At 48.0% G+C, this 19658-nt stretch overlaps 1 protein-coding gene across 2 annotated transcripts; it reads left to right on the top strand.

Moving 5' to 3' along the window:
* Window positions 1-2781: 2781 nt before the first annotated feature.
* Window positions 2782-19135, top strand: Znf518b (zinc finger protein 518B). 2 transcript variants are annotated; one of them, XM_057772960.1, is made up of 3 exons: window positions 2792-2886; window positions 4771-5065; window positions 12452-19135. In XM_057772960.1, the coding sequence occupies exon 3, from the start codon at window positions 12609-12611 to the stop codon at window positions 15873-15875; it is 3267 nt and encodes a 1088-aa protein (XP_057628943.1). In that variant the 5' UTR covers window positions 2792-2886; window positions 4771-5065; window positions 12452-12608; the 3' UTR covers window positions 15876-19135. The 2 variants fall into 2 exon arrangements, with proteins under 2 accessions (XP_057628944.1, XP_057628943.1); XM_057772961.1 differs by lacking the exon at window positions 4771-5065 and having other exon boundaries at window positions 2782-2886.
* Window positions 19136-19658: the final 523 nt, after the last annotated feature.

Here is a 19658-nt window from a genome sequence, read left to right as displayed (position 1 = left end):
AGTGACTGTCTCCTGAGGGAAAGCCAACCCTTCTGGGCTGAGGCTGTCTGCTCCCATCATCCAAAGACTGGTACATTCACGCCTATCCTACAGCTGGCAATTACAAGGAGGGAGGTCGTTTCTGAAGACTGTGTGACATAGATTTGTTTAGCATTTCTGGAAGTTAGAAGTAGGAGGGTGTGGTGACATTCACCTCTAATCCCAGCACGTGGGGTTCACCTGAGTTGGAGGCCAGCCTGGACTACACACTGGATTCCATGCTAGCTAGGGGTACATAGATACTTTGTCTCAAACAAAACAAACAAGTCTGATGGGTCAAGCTGTCTGCAGGGTCACGTGCCCTCCAAAGCTTTCAAGAGAAGTGGATCCTTTCTCGCTCTTGCAGCATCTGACCTCCCCTGCTGGTTTTCATTGACTATGCACACATAATCCCAGTTTCTGCCCGGTTTCCACGTTGTCTTCTGTGTATCTATGCCTTTCCTGGCCTCTCAGTTTCTTTTGTCCTCTTCTTCCAAGGACACTTGCCATACTGGGCAAGGATGCACCCTAATGATTGCATTTTAATATGGTTTCATGCATAAAGACCTTTTCCCAATAAGGCCCCGTTCACAGGAACCATGACAATGGACTTCAGCATCTTTCTGTAGAGCACAATTCAATCCACATTGGAAGGGATCTTGGGTAAATTATTCTAGAGGGTGAGGAAGACGGAGAGAAAGAAGGCGTGAGTGGCAGGAACAGAATATGCAGCTGAGAATTTCTGATTAACTCACCCCCTGCTCCCCATCAAGAGACTCTGGAGGAGCAACACTTGAACTTTTGTGGTCTCATGAAACCCAGTCTGTACCCTGGCTGGCCCTTTTCCCAGGCTGCACATACCGCATCTCCAAACCCCCTGCAAAAAGGCTTTATCTCACCACACCGGAACCTCTGAGAATTGTGAGACTTTTCAGACCCTTCTCATCTGCCAGGGGCTGTGACAGTCTAGACCAGGGCTTCCCAACCTTCCTAATGCTGTGACCTTTTAATGCAGTTCCTCATTCTGTGGTGACCCCGAAACCATAAAATTGTTTCGTTGTTTCTTCATAATCACAATTTTGTTACTGCTATGGATCGTGATGTAAATATCTGATATTCAGGATAACCGATGTACAACTCCAAAGCAGGGGAGGGCCAGAGCCGCAGGTTTGAGAAGCACTGGGCAAGATTCTGTCTAGTTAAACACTGATAGCTGCCTATGGGAGCAGTCCCAACAGTGACTAGATTTTACATGAGAAACCAAGGTTCTGGCAGGCGAGGGAACAGGCCTGTAGGAACGAACTCCAGAGAAGCTTCCAGACAACCCAAAGGCAGCCTTCTCTCAATTCCATGTGACTGAAGAAGATGGGACTGTGATGTATGGGTAGGAATGACAAGGGGCGCGCAATGCTTTGAGCTGAAAAATTCTCTAACCCTTGGTCTTCTGGTTCTTCAATACATAACTGATTTTCCTGAGTGTGATTCCTTGTGTTACAAGGGGTTCTCAGGCATGACCAGGACATGCTCTCAATGTTCTCCTCATCATTAGCCTACTCTTGAAGGAGACTTTGAACTCTGGACCCATTTGTTTTTCCTTTAGCTTAGCAGGAGGGAGAGGGAGAGAGAAAACAGGAGAAGCTCCCTTATCAGGATGTGGTCAAAGGCATTGCCTCGCCGACTTGCTCTCTGCCCAGATTTTCTACGTCCAGCGTCTACTCTTCCAGGGACTGGGGGCCTTCCAATCAGTTGGTATTGTGACTGCCTGCTCTTCCCAAACTCCATTCACCCATTAGATTTTGCCAAAGCCCTGCATCTTCTCCCAGCTTACTACCGATGTCTTGGAGCTGACCTCCACCGCCCAGAGAAAGGAACGGGAAACCAGTCTTGGCTCTTTTCTTTCTAGAGCTTTGAAGAGAACGTCTGCCTCTTGTCCATGGAGGATCTGTATTTCACAGCGACACTACCTCCTGCCACCATCTGTTCTTGCTGGAGTGGGGGCAGTTTTATTTTGTGGGGAGCGGCATCGGAGTCGCTGATTGCGAGGTGGGGGAGCTGGCCATGTGATTCCCTTCCTCCCCAGATTTGGGGCAGTCTCTTATCCAGTAGACTGTAGGTGCGCACCTCTGTGAAAGGGGGTCGTTTACCTGCTTACATGATTGGAACGCAGGAGATAAATGCAAACTCCCGCACTAAAAGCTCACAGCATCTGCTGACTGTTCCCCCATCAATCATGTCCCTGCTCGGACTGTCACAACGTGCACTAGATGAGGCCTTATACGTCAAATACAATCTTCTCAGCTTTAGAAATGGCTTGAGTCTGCGCTTCCATATCTAAGGCCCAGCAGCAAGCTGTATCCAAATCTAGAGCTGCTGGCCCATCTCCTTCACTAGGACGCTCCAGGAAGCTATAATGACTGAGGCTTGTCATCGCTTCACTTACTTGCTGGAGAACTTCAAGCTCCTTGAGGGTAAGCACCAAATCCACCCTCAGCAGGCAGGACCCAGAGCAGGACAGACGCCCATGGATGTTCTACTAGACCCAAAGGGAAGAGGGTTCAGTTCTTTCCAGAAGAGGCTGCGGAGCGTGCAGGGCTGAGCGATGCAGACACTGCACTCTTTGGGTGCAAACGACTAGATTCAAGCCCCAAGCCCAGAGCCCACAGCCCAGGGCAGGGAAGGGGCAACCTCAGGAGCCCGCCTCTCCGCTGCAGTCGCGCCGCACTACGCACGCGCGTCGCCGGCCCGGCTCCGCCCCCCGGGTAGGGACCTACAGCGGGCGCGGCGGCGGCGGTCTGCGGGCGGTAGCCGGCGGTGTAGATTCCTGTCCGTCCGCGGGGATCTGGGGCCGTGCGGTGCCGCGGCGTCCGGGTGAGTGGCAGTGCGGGACCTGGGCGGGCGCGGTCGGGTGTGGCTCCACGGCCCCAAGAGCTCGCCTCCGGCCCGAGGCGCCTCCCGTCGGGCTAGGCGGGTCGGGTCGGAGACCCACGGCCCATCCTGCGGCCTTTGTGCAGCGCCGGCTCAGCCCGGCGACTCTGCGCGCCGGGTGGCTGAGCCGGCTTTTTAAATGATGCCTCAGACCAGAGCAGGAAGTGTCGTCAGGAGGCCATTTTTAAAGCCTCTCGGCCTCAGAGGCTGGCTTGAGGCGGCTTTAGCTTTCGGCTTTTGGAAGACACCCCATCTGCGTCTGGCTGACCCACAGGGGACGCGACGGTGCGGGCTCTCTCGTACCCGCGCCTCGCTCTGCGCCGTGCGGCGCCCTGGCCTCGCCCGGGAGAGCGTGCATCCCTGCGAGCGCGCCAACAATAAACTTGAGGACCACGCTGGCATTGTCTTTGGAGCGGGTGTCGGGGTGGGCCTGTCCACAGAGGACCTGATCGTAGGTGGGATGCAGCTGTTGTCACTTTTTGTGGGACAGCTCCATCACAGCTTTTCAGTTTGATCTTGTTGCTTGGGGTTGAGGGTGGATGCAGATGAAGGCTAGGGAAAGGGTGCAGAAGAGGGGAAAGGACCAGTGCAAAGTTTATGACCCGAAAAGGGAAAACCAAAAGATAGAAGAAGATATCGAACTCCCCTTATGATTGTTGGGGATTTGACATATCCCATTAAACTACTTCAGCTCTTAAAAAATAGAATACCAACGATATTTATCATAAAAACTTGAAACATCAAGCACATTGTCCTATTGAAAAGTAGCCTACCAACCCAACTCAATGTTGTGTTTGAGGCCTTAAAAACATTACCTTAAGTTTAAATTTGAAATCGCCTTATAAGAAAATTTCCTGGGTGCCAATAACTTGCAGCACTTGGCTACAGAAGAGAAGCCAGCTCGCTTGGAAAGGTGTCTCTGTCCCTCTAAATTGCACAAAGTTAAGCCCAATCCAGGACTGTACAGGAGAGCATGCCCTTGCTGAGGATTCTTGAAGCCTGGTAAGTACGTTTGAAGCGTCATATCCAGCTTTTTGCATTGTAGGCATTATCTTTATCCAATACAAGCACTTATTAAAGTTTTTTTTTTTTGTCTTGGATCTGTTAGTGAGCCCTGATAAGGCTAACAAATATGACAGACCCAGCCATGTTATAGTGGTGGCTACTGAAGAGTCAAGGAGAGCCTTGCCTTTTTTCTTGGTTTCCTCCTGAATCGCTCATTCTCACGCCCATTTAAAGAAACCTATATATTCTTTCTTATCTATCTGCCTTTAAGTAAGAGGGTCTGGGACAGTGTTTGTGCAAGAGGCGGAACAAAGAGCAGGTTAATAATTGTGGCTGCGAAGGCTGCCATTTTCTTCGCTCCTTCCCTTATCCTCTGAGCCAGTCCAATGGTGGGCTTTTCATGTCCAAGTCCTTTGCTGGGGTAAGTGGGGTCCTTCCCAGTGATGATTTTCCCTGCCTTGATTGTTCCTAAACCACCTTTGATCTCCGCTGCATACCGTTGTTACCCTGCAAATCCAGCTGCCTGCGGAGAAGTGGCTGGAGCCATCTAATCCAAACCACTCCTTCACGGGTGGGAATGAGAGACACGGGATAATCTGGGAAGGTTTCTGAACCTGTCATGTGCCCTCCCCCAGGAAGGGCGCCATCTATTGCGTTTAGGTCACAGGGTTCCTGGGAACGCTTTCTCTTTAAGCTTAGATTGGCTGCCATTGAGAAGCACTTGGAAGGTTTATTCATTTTGTCTTTCCTACGATAAATGTATCCAGGAGACCACAGCTAGCAGATCCCAGACTTATACCCGAGTGTCTGACTCTGTTGCAGGCCTATTGGCGCAGCCCTGGCTTCTGTGCCTACATGTCTATACCAGGGCCTTGACGTCCTGAGACCTATGGTCCTCAGTGTCTGAGAAGGCCTGAAAAAGAAGGAAGAGCCACTGAGACTTGCTACACTCTTGACTTCTGGGCCTGGAAGAACACTGTCCAAGAAATCAGGGATCCTGGCTGCGACCTGAGCTCACAAGAGTTTGGACTGAATGCTGGCTGCTATCACTTCCCACGTCATTGTGACCTAGAAAAGCCACATACCAACTCCAGGCCTGTCGTTTTGAAAGAAGCAGGTAATTAAGTTTTGCTTCAAAGCATGTCCAGTCACAGAGCCTGCCCCTACAGGCACCCTTCCTGACCAGGGCTAAAGTGCTGTGGCATGGGCTAGTGGCCAACCACTGAGAGCGCCCTGTTCAGCTTCCTGTTAACAGGATCCACATTGAATTTGCCCATTTATTTCCGAGTCCAGTCAGACTCCTTAGGGACAGCAGCCCTTACAGAGGTGGGGCTAGTATGGTCCTCGTCTATGCTTTTGTACGTGGCCATGCCCAAATACTGTGAAGGGAGAGTGGGAGCATTTAGATTACTGAGATCTTCATACCTCACTAGCACCTTGGTGTTTCCAAGGTTGTGTTGCAAAGCCTTGACTCTTGTGTATTTAGGCCCACTACTCTAAAGGCTGTGGCCTAGCCCCACCTCTACTGTGAGGTCTACAGAATGCCATCCCTACTATCCTGCACCTGTAATACAGTGGTCCCCAACCCAAGTTGAATATTAGAACCTTTTTTTTTTTGGTTTTTTGAGACAGGGTTTCACTGTAGCTTGGAGCCTGTCCTGGAACCAGGCTGGCCTTGAACTCACAGAGATCCGCCTGCCTCTGCCTCCTGAGTGTAGGGGGATTAAAGGCGTGTGCCACCACCGCCCCGGCTTGAACCATTTTCAAAGCCTTGTAGACTTGTTTCTGGATTCTGCCCTGCCCCTGCCAGTATCTCAATTGCAACCCTGTCTGAGGAATGGGACTCCGGCAGCAGCAATTCTCAAAGCTTTCTCAGTAACTTCCTTTAAACACTGTGGCCTTATCCAGACCATATTTGCCTTAATGTAGGCAAAGCTAGCTATTCCCCTGTGTAGAAGGAAAGATTTCTTCTCTTTCATTAAACTCTCTGTTCTACAAATTTAGGGGTTTTTGAGGCAAATAAAAGGAAACGAGGGAACTACAAAAATGTTGTTCATACTAAATATCTTTAATGAATATCTAAATGTTTGAAATCTGAAATTTGTACCTATTCCTTATAATACCACTTGGTCGTGTGTGTGTGTGTATGTGAATGTGTATGTATGATCTGATGCTAATAAGCGTATTTGCTCATTAGCGTTTTCTTTTTCACATTTAAGCTATAAGTTTTAAAAAGGATTCCAACCCTATTCTTACTCTTAAACTGTCTGGAGAAGTAACGCATAAAATCCCCTTTGTTCTCTGCTGTAGAGTTTGCTGATGCTCTCTGCAGAGCCAGTTCCTCCTTCAGTCCTGGGGAACGGTACCTGGGCGCTCCTTGCCACCTAGCAAGTCCTCTGTGTGTGGACCTTTCCCTCAGCCACCTCTTTTGTTCATTTTTACAGTTTCTGCTCCTCAGAGCTTTACTGGACTCTTCGACTTAAAGGAGTCTTGCCAAAATGTTGGCATTTCCTGACAAGACAGTCTCTTTGGTATTAGCCGCTTGCATTTGGTTTTTGTTCGATCATCCTCACATCAGCCTTGTGGTCAGTTGTCCCACTTTTACAACTGCAGGAACTGTTAAGCTAGGTTAAAAGTCTAGAAAACCACACAGCTGGCTAGCTAGCAAGCCAGAGACCCACCTGACTTTTGACCCTTGACCTAGGTTTCTCAAGATCCTGTGCTCTGCACTCTTAGAACTGTCCAGCACTGAGAAAGCAGCTAGGCTGTCACAGCCTTCTGGCTCCATTCTGTTGCCCCAGCAATACACCCGCTTTCAGAAGACAGTGGGATCCCCGGGGGCGATGTGTTGTCAGTGACATTTGCACACGCTTTTTGTCATCCAGGTGGCAGTCAGTCTTAATCATTCCTGAGTGCAAAGCACTTCTGCATGAAGAGTCCATTGTGTGATTTGCATTGCCTGTTTAGGCCGCTTTCCTACCTGCCCAGTTCTGATTTGTGGTCATTGAAGTACTCAGCCAGGCAGTGAGATGAAACGCTTTTTATAAGTCTAATACTGACATCTTCCCATCCACACGCCACTGGTCATTATGGGGTCAAATAATGCTAAAGGGGTCACTGAGAGGGACAGGCGAGACGAGTCATAAGCAGAAGGAATGCTTAGGTACAGCTTGAGAGTGGCACCCTGTCCCTTGCCTGGCAGTGGAGGGAAAGAAATCGCTTGTCAAAGGATCCAGCCAATAAGGGCTGAAAAGTTAAACATCCAACAGATCCTTTGTTCTTCCTGTTCAGAGCAGAATTCCCGCCCTAGTGATGGATGTGGGCGGAGCCACAGTAAGGAATAGTTCTGGATCAGAATGCCTACAGAAAGCTACTTGAGTTTGTTTCCCAGTCAAAACATAGAGCCAGTCATCCATCCTGTGTGCCAATGGGTGTGATCCAGCATCCAGCTACGTTCTTTCCTCACTGACATCTGGATGGGACATTTGCTGCCCACCTGTGTTAAGAGGGTAGGGAAAGGTCACCTGGTTGAGTAACTGACACCATTGCCAAGGGTAGTGTGCAGTGTCTTTTGTCTCATGCTGAAAACTGTCCTATTACCACTGAAGCTGACAAACAGTTTCTACCAGGATCAGTTTAGGCTGTGCAACCAAATAGAATTAAAATGTAAAGTGACTCAGCTATGTTCTGGAAAGAGCCATCATCAGGCAGCTGGGAAACCAATGCTTGGCATAAGTTCTTCATTAAAAATGTAGAGTAACATTGAATGAGCCCAGGTGAGTCCAGGGCTCTCCCAACACACCGCACCTGCATTGTGGTAGCTCCTCTTATCCTCTTACTGCCGACTGTGTGGTGTCGGCTGGAAGCAGCGTGCCCAGCTCACACACACTGCTCTTTAAAACCCTGCGTTGTTTCTCCAAGGATAATGTGGGACCTAGGCTTACACACTGGCCCTCTCTGGTCTGTTGGACACTAGTAAGCATTGGGATGCCATACGCTTCCTTCTGATTGATGGGCACAAACTTTGTCTTTTACTAGCTTTTGTGTCACTGAACTGGAGCTTCAAGGTAAATTTTTTACACTTGTGTTCCTCTAATAAGTGTGCAAGAAATCAATACAAGTGAGTTCTAAAGAATTCTGTTAAAAATGCAGGGGGGAAAAAACCTTACCCTTAGTGCATGCAAATAAACTCCCACCCTGCCTCAGTGCAGAGACCGAGTTTATGGTACACAGAACTATACATGACAGTTGCTATAGATAATTGTGTTATTTAAAGGCTTCTTATATCCTGCTAAGTCATTTATTATGGGAAACATAATAACATGTTAAATGGATCTCCTACTGCGCCATTAAGTTAATAATACTGAGCTCTTCTGAGTTATCTGAAAAATAAAATGGAGTTTTGCCCTAGGAGCTGTGTCTTTGGAGGACTCTGCTGCTGACATGTGGGGTGCCTTCAGCGCTAAGTGCATCCATGTACAGTCCTCTGTCTGCAGTGTCTTCTGTCATCCAGTCCATTGACAGTAACTTGCCAAAGATTCAGCTTTCCAGGTAGTTGGGTGTGAATCAAACGAAGGACCCTGTGTGTAAGGAAGGAAGTATTGGCTGTACCTGAGAAGTGTTATGTCCATTGCAGCCACCGTCCTTCTCCCATTCGCTGCCTCTGCACACCCTTTCATTGAGGCATTAAGACTGGAACTGAGTTCTCTCAACTTCAACATACAAGTTGCAAAGGTTCAGCTAGAACTTTTTAAAGAAGCCTCGCTCTTTCCTACTGTGAGGGGGAGAAATGGTGGTATTGTTCTAAGGACTGTTTAAAAGTGTAGAAGACACTGAAATGGTTAACAGCCCAGACATCTGCTTTCTCTATACAAGGATGTCTGCTGATCAGTCTTGTATGTCCCATTTGAGAACCCTTGTTCTCAAGGATTCTTAATTTCAAATACAAGTTGTCCCCCAACTTATGATAGTTGAGCCTAGCACGGTGTGACTTCACACAGTGTAGGTGCAGCGTGCATTCAGCAGGAATCACACTTCTGGGTTTGTTTTTTTTTTACTTTTATCAGGCTAGCCATGTGCAACACAGCACTGTTGTGATGTCGGGTGCGGCAGGGATCTGGAGCTCATGGTCAGCCATGCTATCATAAGTGTAAGCCCTGAACTGTATCCAAAAGTGAAATGACCTACTTACTCATTATAAACTATCTAACTGTGTGCTATGCTATGCTGTGCTGTAGGCCTGGTGTATTAAATTCATGTGTCACTTAGCATATTTTCAATTTGTGGTGGGTCATAAACCCCTCGGAAATTGAGGAGCATATAGAATGGCTTAGATAGTTTTACAGAAATGGTACCACAGGACCCTGCTGTCTCCCAGCCACTTGGTGCTGGCCTGATTGTTTTAGAGACACTTCTTCAGGATGCTCTCAGCTTCTCACTAACGGTCACGGACCTGCTGGCTAAATCCACTTCAAGTCTTGTTAAGACTTGAGGAGAACATCACTGCTTCCCTTCGTGACTCTTTGAGGCTGTGAAGGTGTGAAAACCTGAATGTGTACCAATGTAATCCTGGCTGGTGTGGTTCTTCCCTGCAGGAAGCTTTGCGGGTGGGCTTCTCTGAGAACCACTTACAGCTAATGTTTGCCTAACGAGGTGCTGCATTGAAAGCATCAACAAGCGAGCCATGGGGGGCCAGGGCTTCAGTTAGCGCCCCTACCAGCACCACTGCCACCTACATCAGAAGTTCATCAGGCTGGTAGATAAGAGCATTGGGTAGGGACCAGGTGCAGATCTTTGGAACAGAACTGAGAACCAAGGACTGCCTGGCAAGAGACGGGCTGTGCAAGTTACTAACTGGCCCATCAAGAGTAAGTCCTTTGTTTCCCTGCAAGTCAGTTGAAGATGAGTTACAGGGAAGCTTCTTCATTTTTATCTCAGGGTACATTGTTGACAATGAGAACAGAATTCCACCTGAAGAAGGAAGGATGTGGGAGCTCAGAGGATCCTCTGTGTTGCAGGTGGAGGTGTTCGGAGGGTTTGAACAGGTCTGGGATCTGGCAATTTCAGCCGTGGCTTTTGTCAGAGTTACCCGGTGCTTTAGCTGATGCTGCTTTAACAGCCACATCCCCTGAGAGGGAATACATCCCAGGAATGTCGGTGTCTGCATGTCTCGTAGGCTTCTCCAGCTTCAGGACCACTGGACACAAGCCCTATTCCCTGACTTCAGCCTCTGCATTCTATGGCTCTGTGGTTTTCCAGGCTCTGCTTGCAGTTGTGGTGTCTGCACAGAGTTGCTGGCGAGAACATCTTGAAGATGCTCGTGTTGTTAAATTATAAAGTCTGGTTTCAGAGACCAGCAGCCTCAGGCTTAGGAAGCTAGTCCAGGCTTGTGCCCTAGAGATGAGCAAACAGGTGCACATAGGTCACTGTGGAGGTGACTTTGCGTATGGCAGGAGTCCTAGGGGTCACCCTGTTTCCTTTCATGCATGCCATCTACAGATCTAGAAAGTAAAGTGTGTGTCTGCTTCCCCTACTGATGCTCCTGAAAGGCCTCTCTACGTCTACACCACGGAACAGCAGAGTAGAAAGGCTGGTCTCTGCTGCTAGTTGGCAGTGTTCATGTATCCTGTACAAGTCGTGGTCCTCTGGCATATATATATGCCTGAACGTGGAGCTGTCAGACAGCACTTGGAGCCCCCAAGACCTCTGTCTACTTGATGCTGAGCCTAGTATCAGGGCTTGGCTGCATGCTGGTAGTTTTGGAAGAAGGTAACCATCATTCAGCAGAGCTAGACAGGAAAGAGAATAATACCACAGCAGAAATCATAGCTCGCCATTAACTAGGGTCTCCAGTGTTTTTCAGAGCTACATTTAAAGGGTTTTATGCCGGAAATGAATGTGGCTGCCTTGAGTTGGGCTTTCAGACTGGCATTGTATAGTTCTTGGTTTAACCATCCTGTGCCAGAAGGAGCTGCTGGTTCTCCCTCATTTTCTTGCCCATCACCTAACACTTGAGTGTCTGTCTGTGTGCTTACTGCCTTGTGGAGAGGCTGCATGAAATGTCCATGCTCCTCATTGCCAGGTGACAACGAGGAAATTTGTTCAGATGATGCGGGTGTGGTTTGTTTGTTTAGGATCATAAAAGACCAGCTTCCAGCAGATTTCAAGCAAGTATTGTTGGGCTTCTAGTTTGTATCTTCCAAGTAAAGTGACTATACGTTGTATGTTCCCAGTCACCATGTAACACGTGCATGAGCATGATGAATCTTACTTGTTCTAGAAGATACGTGTTTCTGCTCTTGTTCTAATCCAAGGCATCTTGGTCCGCAGCTGCCGTTTAGTTCTTTGTAGGCTCTAGTCCTCCCACATCACTGCATGCCATTGAATATAAATCTGAGTGTCATTCCACTGACCTAGTCTCTCTCCCAGCTCTGTCACATATACAGGAAGAACTGCCATCCTGTGAGGCTTTCCCATTCTGATCATCCTGCAGCCCTCACCTCAATCCCTTGCTAATTCTCCAAGTACCCACTTCCTACAGGTCCTGGCCCTTTCTGCTTGACACATCCTTTTTTTTCTGGACTTCCACAGAGCTCAGTCCCTGGCTGCCACAGGTCTGTATACAGATGTGGCTTCCCATCCTCAGTCTTTCCTGGATGCCCTCCTTCCGCCAATCCCTCCGCCTCCTTGCATGAACTCCCTATCCTCTTCACCTTGCTTTTTGATATTTCTTTACCAGTTTTTTTTTTCTTAAACTGTCATTTGACCACCAAATATATGAACCGTGCTCCCAAATGTGGGCTTCATAAGTGGAAGACAGTGGTACATAGTTTTTAAACACTTTAAAATTCTTTACATGTAAACACATGCCACGGAACATATGTGGTAGTCAGAGAGCAACTTTCAGGAATGGGTCCTCTCCTACCATGTGGGTTCTGAGAGTGGAACACAGGCCGTCAGTGTATTTACCCATTGAACCATCTCTTGATCCCTGCCCTTCAACTTACGGACAGAGCCTCACACCTGATGGAGGCCATGAAGGTGGTAAAGAAATCGCTATGTTTGAGACGGTGTTGCTGGCTTCACCACTTGTGCAAACTGAGTGGGTGTGTGAATAAGAGTTGCTATAATGCAGGTGCATGTGTGAACAACTGACCATAAGCCCTGTCTTGGTGACGCACACGTCAAGGCTGAGCTGGCAGTGTCTTCTATGATGTTTTCTGAGGATCATATGAAGCTACCTGTGATCACTGTCAATAAACAAAACATTCAGAGGTGATCCTGAGCTACTGGTGAGAATCCTCCAGGTAGCTCTGGCTTCCAGTTGATGTGGGCTAGAGAATGTTCCTAGTTTAGCCTTGCCAACATGCTTGTGTTTGTCCTTCTAGTCTCTGGGGTTTCCCTGTGACGTTCCCACAGCGTCATGCGGCACAGTGGAAATAGCGGTAGCTTAGCTAAGCTATGAGCCTCTGTACTAATCATGCTTTATGGTCTTTTCCTGTAGTGTTGCCTGGAAACAGAATTGAAAGCATACTGTGGTTCATGTATTTCCTGTGAAAGGACACAAAACGTGATTGATCATTACGTATTTCCCAAGAAGTGTCTGCGGCTCCACCAGTCACTGGGTGTGCAGGAAGGATGTCTGCAGAGGACTTTATCAAATGACATCTTCGATTTCAGCTGGCTATGTGGGTATGCAGATACAGAAGATGAAGGACATCGGAGAACAGCTGTATGCCACACAAGTGAATGGTGGACCAAGTTCTTTGACCATGTCCCCCAAACAGCCTAGTTGTGCTAGAGGAACCCGGCCAGACAGACAGGAAGCACAAACCTTATTGTACCAAGGCTCAGAGGCTGAGACGACCACACTGACCATTGCTACCTGTGTACAGTGCAAAAGTGTTCACAAGATCCCGCCTCAAGACTTAAGGAAGGGCCCTGGGCAGAGCCAGAAGGAAGACGCTTTTGTCTGCTTCAAATGCAGCCTTCGCACGATACCTACCCAGCTTCATTTTGTGAACAGTAACCCCGCTGCTGTTCTTGTCAGAAATGAGACCGAAACCATCTCAAGCCCTGTAAATAACAAATTTAAGGTTAGGAACTTCAAGCCGGGCAAATTCTACTGTGACAAATGCCGCTTCTCCACAAAGGACCCGCTGCAGTACAGAAAGCACACACTGCAGCATGAGGAGATCAAGTTCATCTGCTCCCACTGCAGCTACATCTCCTACACGAAGGGGGAGTTCCAGAGGCACCTGGTGAAGCACACAGGCGTCTTCCCGTACCGCTGTGAGTACTGCGACTATGGTGCTATCCGCAATGACTACATTGTCAAGCACAGGAGGAGGGTCCATGAGAGGGCCGGTGCCAAACGGCCATTCAAAACTGTTACCAAGCTGGAGCCCAAGAGAACCAACATTGCGAAACAAAGCACAGAACTCTCCAAGGCCCCCAGTCCCAGGACTACCTTCCAGAACAAGTTGTCAGAGCAGCTATCTCGATTCTCTCTCCACACAAACAAAGACAAGACACACAGCGTGATGCTGTTACCTGAGCTAAAGAAGTACCAGAAAGATGTAGTGTGTATTCCCAACAAAATGGCCCTGTCAGAGCCAAGCGAGGTGAGCCTGTTGGGGAATAAGAATAACGTTGAGGTGGAAGTCCTGTCCCCCTCGAAGGAGCCTGTGCAGGCGGGTATGCCGCTGACGGTCATAGCTCCCTCGGAGCTGGTGGTCCCCACCAACTGTCTAGCCCAGTTGATCGATGTGAAGGTTGTCAATGGCACACAGCAGCTGGTGCTTAAACTGTTTCCGTTAGAAGAAAACACTCGCCTTGACACTGGCAAAGGAGATGGAGGGACCTCCTCCATCTGTACTATTACGGAGAAGGGCTCAGGGGGACAGAGAAAGATGCTCTCTACGGAAGCGGCAAGGTCGCTAGCAATGGAAGGGAATGCTGGAGAGTTTGTGGGCCTTGATCGGTTGCACTCTTTAGTTCAGAAACAACTAAAAAATGTGAAGTGGGTCAAGTCTTGCAATTTCTTCATGCCCAGTTCTGGTGTGCACAGTCATCAAGACTCTTTTCTCAGCTCCGAGACAATTAAAGATTTGCAGAAAACTCACAGTTTGTATCCACCTAGAGCCCTTCCCTCTGCTGTCTTAAAAGGCCATTCTCCAGCCTCTGTACAAAGCAGTGTTTCCTGCGGTCCTGGAGCCACAGTGAACCCTTTCTTGAGTAAATCAGCAGTTCCTTTGGCTGAAGAAGGAAGGGCTTCCCGCAGTGACTCCCGGCAGCTCCTTCCCCTCACCTCGTTGCCTGCAAAGGTTCCCTTCTCTGGAGAGAAGGGCATTCTGCCTAGAGGTGAAAGCGACTTAGAAGCCAGGAATCGGACTAGTTGTCCTGAAACAGTGGTTCCCTCTGACAGGAAACTGGAAGACAAACAGGTAGAAAACAAGGCACAGAAAAAAGAGTATTTACACATAAACATTACTGGGGAAGGTAAACTGAGGTCCCAACAGCCTGGGGATCAGCCTGAGCAGCCGAAGAATTCTGAAAAGACAGGTAACACATTTGAGGGTCCCATCATCTCATCAGTATTTTCTTTGAGCTCTGGATCTGAAAATGTGCCAGAGGGCATTAAGTGGAATAATTCAACAACCAAAATAAAGTCCATCGAACTGCTTCGCAGAAAGATCGCACAGTTAATTGAGTCGTGCGGCAAGCCCTCTTCTTTGTCTGCCAATAGTGCTCAACGACGGTCCATAGGGCAGGCACCCAGGCTGGCTTCAAAAGCAGCTCCCAAGGGTAGTCAGGAAATGAGTGTGTCTCTTACTGGCCCTGGCCCTAGTTCCGGCCCTTCCATAGGTCCTCTCCAAAAACCTCAGAATGAAGGCAGCCTGGCTGGTGGCGGGCAGCTTGCTCAGCAGCAGATCTGCCCCAAGTTTGTCAGCGGTGACGATGGGAAAATGGAGAGCAGTGTGACCAGAAAGACTCCTGTAGCAACTCCAGTGCTGATCCCCAAAGGGGCCGTGTTGAGGGTCCTGAACTCTTCTGAAGATGCCCGCATCATCGAGGCCACCTGTGACACACCTGTAAGCTTACCCTGCAGTGAAGCCCAGTTAGAACCGCTTCCGTTCTGCCCTGTGAAACAGACCAGCTCAGGCTCCCAGCCTTTGACGTGCAGACGCGGGTCGGCAGACATGTCCCCCAATCTGGAAACATCTCTTCGGCCCAAATCTAAAAAGGAGGACTCTATCTGCGGTAGTACCCCTAAGAAAATCGTCCCTGTGTACAGCACACAGACAGGGAACAGTGACTCCAGCAGGCAAGGGAGACCCATTTCTAGGAACCTAACCCTAAGCAAGACTAAAACCAAGCAAGTGAGCTCAGCCAAGAAAAAAAGCAAGCTGCAGGCGAATCCCAGCCGCGGCCTCAAAGACCCTTCCTTTTTTCAGGTCGCCAGGCAGCTGCGACTCATAGCTGCCAGGCCAGATCAGTTGATCAAATGTCCCCGTCGGAACCAGCCGGTCATCGTGCTAAACCATCCTGACGTGGACTCCCCCGAAGTGAGCAACGTGATGAAGGTCATAAACAAGTACCGAGGCAATGTCCTCAAGGTCGTGCTGTCCGAGAGGACTCGGTGTCAGCTGGGCGTCCGGCGGCACCACGCGCGCCTGACCTACCAGACCGCAGACGAGGCGAGCCACATGAAGAGGCAGATGATGCTGAAAATGAAGCTGAAGAAGGTTCACAAGAACAACTACCAGGTGGTGGGCTCCCTGCCCGACGACCCTGCCCAGTGCGTGTTTAAGTGCTGGTTCTGTGGGCGGCTCTACGAAGACCAGGAAGAGTGGATGAGTCACGGCCAGCGGCATCTGATAGAGGCCACCAGAGACTGGGATGTTCTTTCTTCAAAGGGCAAATGAGTCAGAATTGGTCTTTGAAGCAAATTGGTTTTCTTCTAGTATTTGTGGCTTAGGGTCGCACCCGAGACTCTCGATGCAGTAGAAGGGGTTTGCTTTTTTTCCCAGAGTCACCATAGAAAGGTTGAGAGCCCCTTACCTGAGCTCTGTGGCTGGGCTAGGAGAGGTGGGAGACCCCTGAAATTCTACTGTTTTCTGTTGAAAGGAAATAATGCTCTCCGCAGGTTTTCGGTGGGATCTGAGGCCTTTCTTTCTTAGTGTTTATTTTTTTTCTGAATAGACACTTCTTTCATAAACCATTTAGAGGGGCAGGTTTATGATCAACAAGCTTCTTGGATAAATGCTACTGAAGAGATCAGCCTGTTTTTTGGTGCACACCTCCACTTTGATTTTGCTTTGACTCTTTCAGAATATTTGGTACATGATAGAAATTTTCTACTTGATGGGCCATTTTAAATTGGTTAGAAAATACACTGTGCTTGCCCCTCCCACTCCCACAGTGTTCTGCAAAGCCACGAGCTTCGCTGTCCCTGGTCGTGTGTCAACAGCAGGTGTTAGCAGAAGAAAAGACAGATTTTTCAGTATTTAGTTTTTGCCTGCTTATTGGTAATAGTTGGGTAGGGGATGTGTAATTGTTTTTTGTTGTTGTTGTTAGGTAAAGAAGGAAAGATACATAAAATTTAGTCTGCTCCACCAAACATAAAGGGCCACTTTAAAATGTGAAGGAGCAGATCCATTAAAACACAAGCCTCGGCAGTGCCATTCCAAGTGTACTTGAAAGCAGGCTGTGAAGGGCCTGCTGTGGCTGGCTTCTCACCCGGGGGTCCGTGCAGAGCCCCACGGGAGGCCACCGCTCTTAAGTATAAAATCCTAGGGCTGTTCCCCAGGCCAGAGCAGTTCTCCCTTTGGCCCTTTCTGAGCAGGTTCTCCTGGGGACGAGCATAGCCTCTGTCTGAGACCCAGAACATTTTTCCTCATGAACATGAACACTAGCGACTTTGGGAATCAACCGCATGGAAAGAGAAGCCCTCTGTCTGCAGAGGCGTTAGGAACACTACCCGTTCTCAATGCGAGGAACGGAGCACTCCTAGTCTAACCACAGATGCTCTCTTCTTGCTCACCTCGACTCCACTAAGAGGTGTCAAGACTAGCCAGTCCACAAGGCACTCGTGCACACTGGGAGAAAGCCTATCTCCTGCATGGGTAGGGCTTCCTGGGCCAGGGCAGCTCAGGCGAGGGGGGGCATCACAGGCCACCCCTCTTGAGACTGTCCATCCTTAAGGACTTAGTGGTGCTGAGTAGGACTGGGGTGAGGGGTGGGTAGATAGGAAATGGTTCGGTGACTTCTAGTCTACTGGGTAAACAGACTTCCTGCCTTTGCCTTAGCACAGGGCAAACTCATCCTCACACAGTTGGGATTGTACTCCTTTCAGGTTTGTTTTCATTATAAATACATGGATTTTCTTAGGTATGATTTAATACCTGATCATTTTAATTGATAATTTTAATTTAAAAGTTGCATTTTTATATATGTGTATATATGTGTACACATATAAATATTTTTTACCATATGCAAATTGCAACAGCTAATTTTCTGATTTCCTATTTTATAATGATACATGAGCTGGGAAAATATAAAGCTTTTATATTCTAGAAATAATTTATTTTGAAAGAACATTTTTACAATGGTTTCATCTCATTTTTAGAAAACTAAAGCACAGTAAGTGGGGGGAGCAAACGGGAGTGGACAACCGCTGTGGTCATTGTGTTTGGCATCTAATCATGCTTGGTGCTCAGTGGCTCTGTAATGCAGACATTCTGAGGTCTGATCTGCGGTGTAGCCCGGTACCCTGCAGCTCCAATGTCTCATGTGATGGAGTAGAGGGGCTGTGGGATCCACTCCTTCTCCACCTCACTGCTGCACAGTTTTATCCCCCAATGGCAGGGCCAAGAGCTGCCCGCAGATCAGCGCCAACAGAATGGTCACATTCTGCAGCAGCCACTGCTTTCAAGTATTACCTAAAGCAACTAGTACCTGTGTGGAGCTGGAGTTAGTGAGCAGAAGATGTAGTGCGTCTTTGTGGGATTTTCGGAACTGTGATCCTTGTTGAACAGAGGGCTCCTGGAAGCCTGTAGCATGGGAGTAGCAAAAGTGACTAACTTTCCAGACACAGATCTTTAGAGCTAGCGTATCGTGTAGGCGAATGTGTGGAGGGAGGAGGACAGGAATGTGGTACTTCCATAGTCTTACCTTGACTTTGAAGGATCTAGTCACTACATTTTGTTGATAGTACTTATAAAATTATTTTAAACTTATTTTTTAAGCTAGTCTTTCTTAATTTGGGGGACCAAAAATGAAAGGATCTTCTTATATTTATGATATAGACAAGTAGAATGAAAAAAAATTTAAGCCTCTGACTCTTAAGTGTCCTCTCAATAAATTATATTTTATTCAAAATTTTATCTCCAGCCCAAAACATTTTGTGAGCCCCCATCATGGGCCGTACACTGTTGAACTAAACTAAACATGGTGTATTGGCCCTCCAAAGTTCCATCCCCCTTTATTTAGAATTTACATAAGCCACCCTGGAAGATGAAGGTATAGTGTCGTTTAGCCTTCAGAATGACTTTTGAATCTGTGAATGTCTTTATGAGCAGAAAACAAAACTTTGTCTGAACATGTCAAGCATTACAGTTCCTGTGTGAACAGTCTGTGTGTCTGCTGCTCTGGTTCTGAAACATGTTTGTATATAGATAGAAAAGTTGGCATCAATTTTGTTTAAATAAAGCAACTTTTAAGATCTTCACTGCTCTCTCACTTCAGACATTAAAACAGGGTGGCTGCGAAACACAGAATCGTGTGTGCACTACTGATGTGCGTAAGGGTGGTGCTGCACACAAGACAGGCACTGAATTCTACCAGGGTGTTAAGACACCTTCCCAGACATGCAAACCCTGCTGTGGATCCACACAGCCCTTCTCTTGGCTTTGCTCGACAGAACAGTGATTTGAAGAGCATCTCGAGTTTCCTGTCATGCCCAGTGGCCCAAGTGGCCTCTCAGGGAAGGGGATTAGGTGAGCATGTTCTAGCTGTTGGGGGCAGTTTCTTTGGGGCAGTAGCTGCACTGCTGCCATCTTTGGTCCAAATTAGCAGCCCCTGTACCAGATTCCACGTGTAATTGGGAAGAAGGACCATGATGTTTTAAAAAGGATTCCTAATCTCATTGCTCTCTTGCCCCAGGGAGAACTGAGCTTGAGGTAAACATTGGCCACATTGGGGGGGGGGGGGGCATAGGTTACGTCCACTTAACAATTTGACTAACCAGTTCACTACCTGACTGAAATGAGCTGTCTGGAGGGTTCCTGTTTTGACAGTTCCCACATCAGACGTCTTCAGATGAGATGGCCTGCCTGGGAAGTAGATTTAGTCAACCGTAGCACTATCCAGTGGAAATATAACACAAGCCACCTGTCAGTAAAAAATATAGTGTCAGTATGATTGCTTTGTCAGCGCCTTTAAAATACTTAAGTATTTTCAGTATGCTCAGATTCGGTGCTTTTTTTTAATATGTAATTTAGGAATCTGGCCTGTGTTTCCATATTTCAGTTTTGATGTTAAAATGTTCAGCTATAGCCAGAAGCAATTTTACCGGAACACTGAAGTGCTTAACAGAGAGCTGTTTCACACCTGCTTCCAACTTAAGTGGTCACCCTAGCCACATTTCAAAACTGAAGCTTCAAGGATCTGGTACCCTCCGGCCCCATGCACACAGATGGGCATACTCA

This window comes from Chionomys nivalis, chromosome 6, assembly GCF_950005125.1.
Source record: "Chionomys nivalis chromosome 6, mChiNiv1.1, whole genome shotgun sequence".
NCBI classification, from domain to species: Eukaryota; Metazoa; Chordata; class Mammalia; order Rodentia; family Cricetidae; genus Chionomys; species Chionomys nivalis.
Note: the sequence above shows the minus strand (reverse complement) of the source record. Positions and strands in the feature narration are given on the sequence as shown.

What these genes read in the sequence shown, in the direction of transcription:
- Znf518b (XM_057772961.1), top strand. Translation starts at nt 12,609, where the DNA reads ATGACATCTTCGATTTCAGCTGGCTATGTGGGTATGCAGATACAGAAG.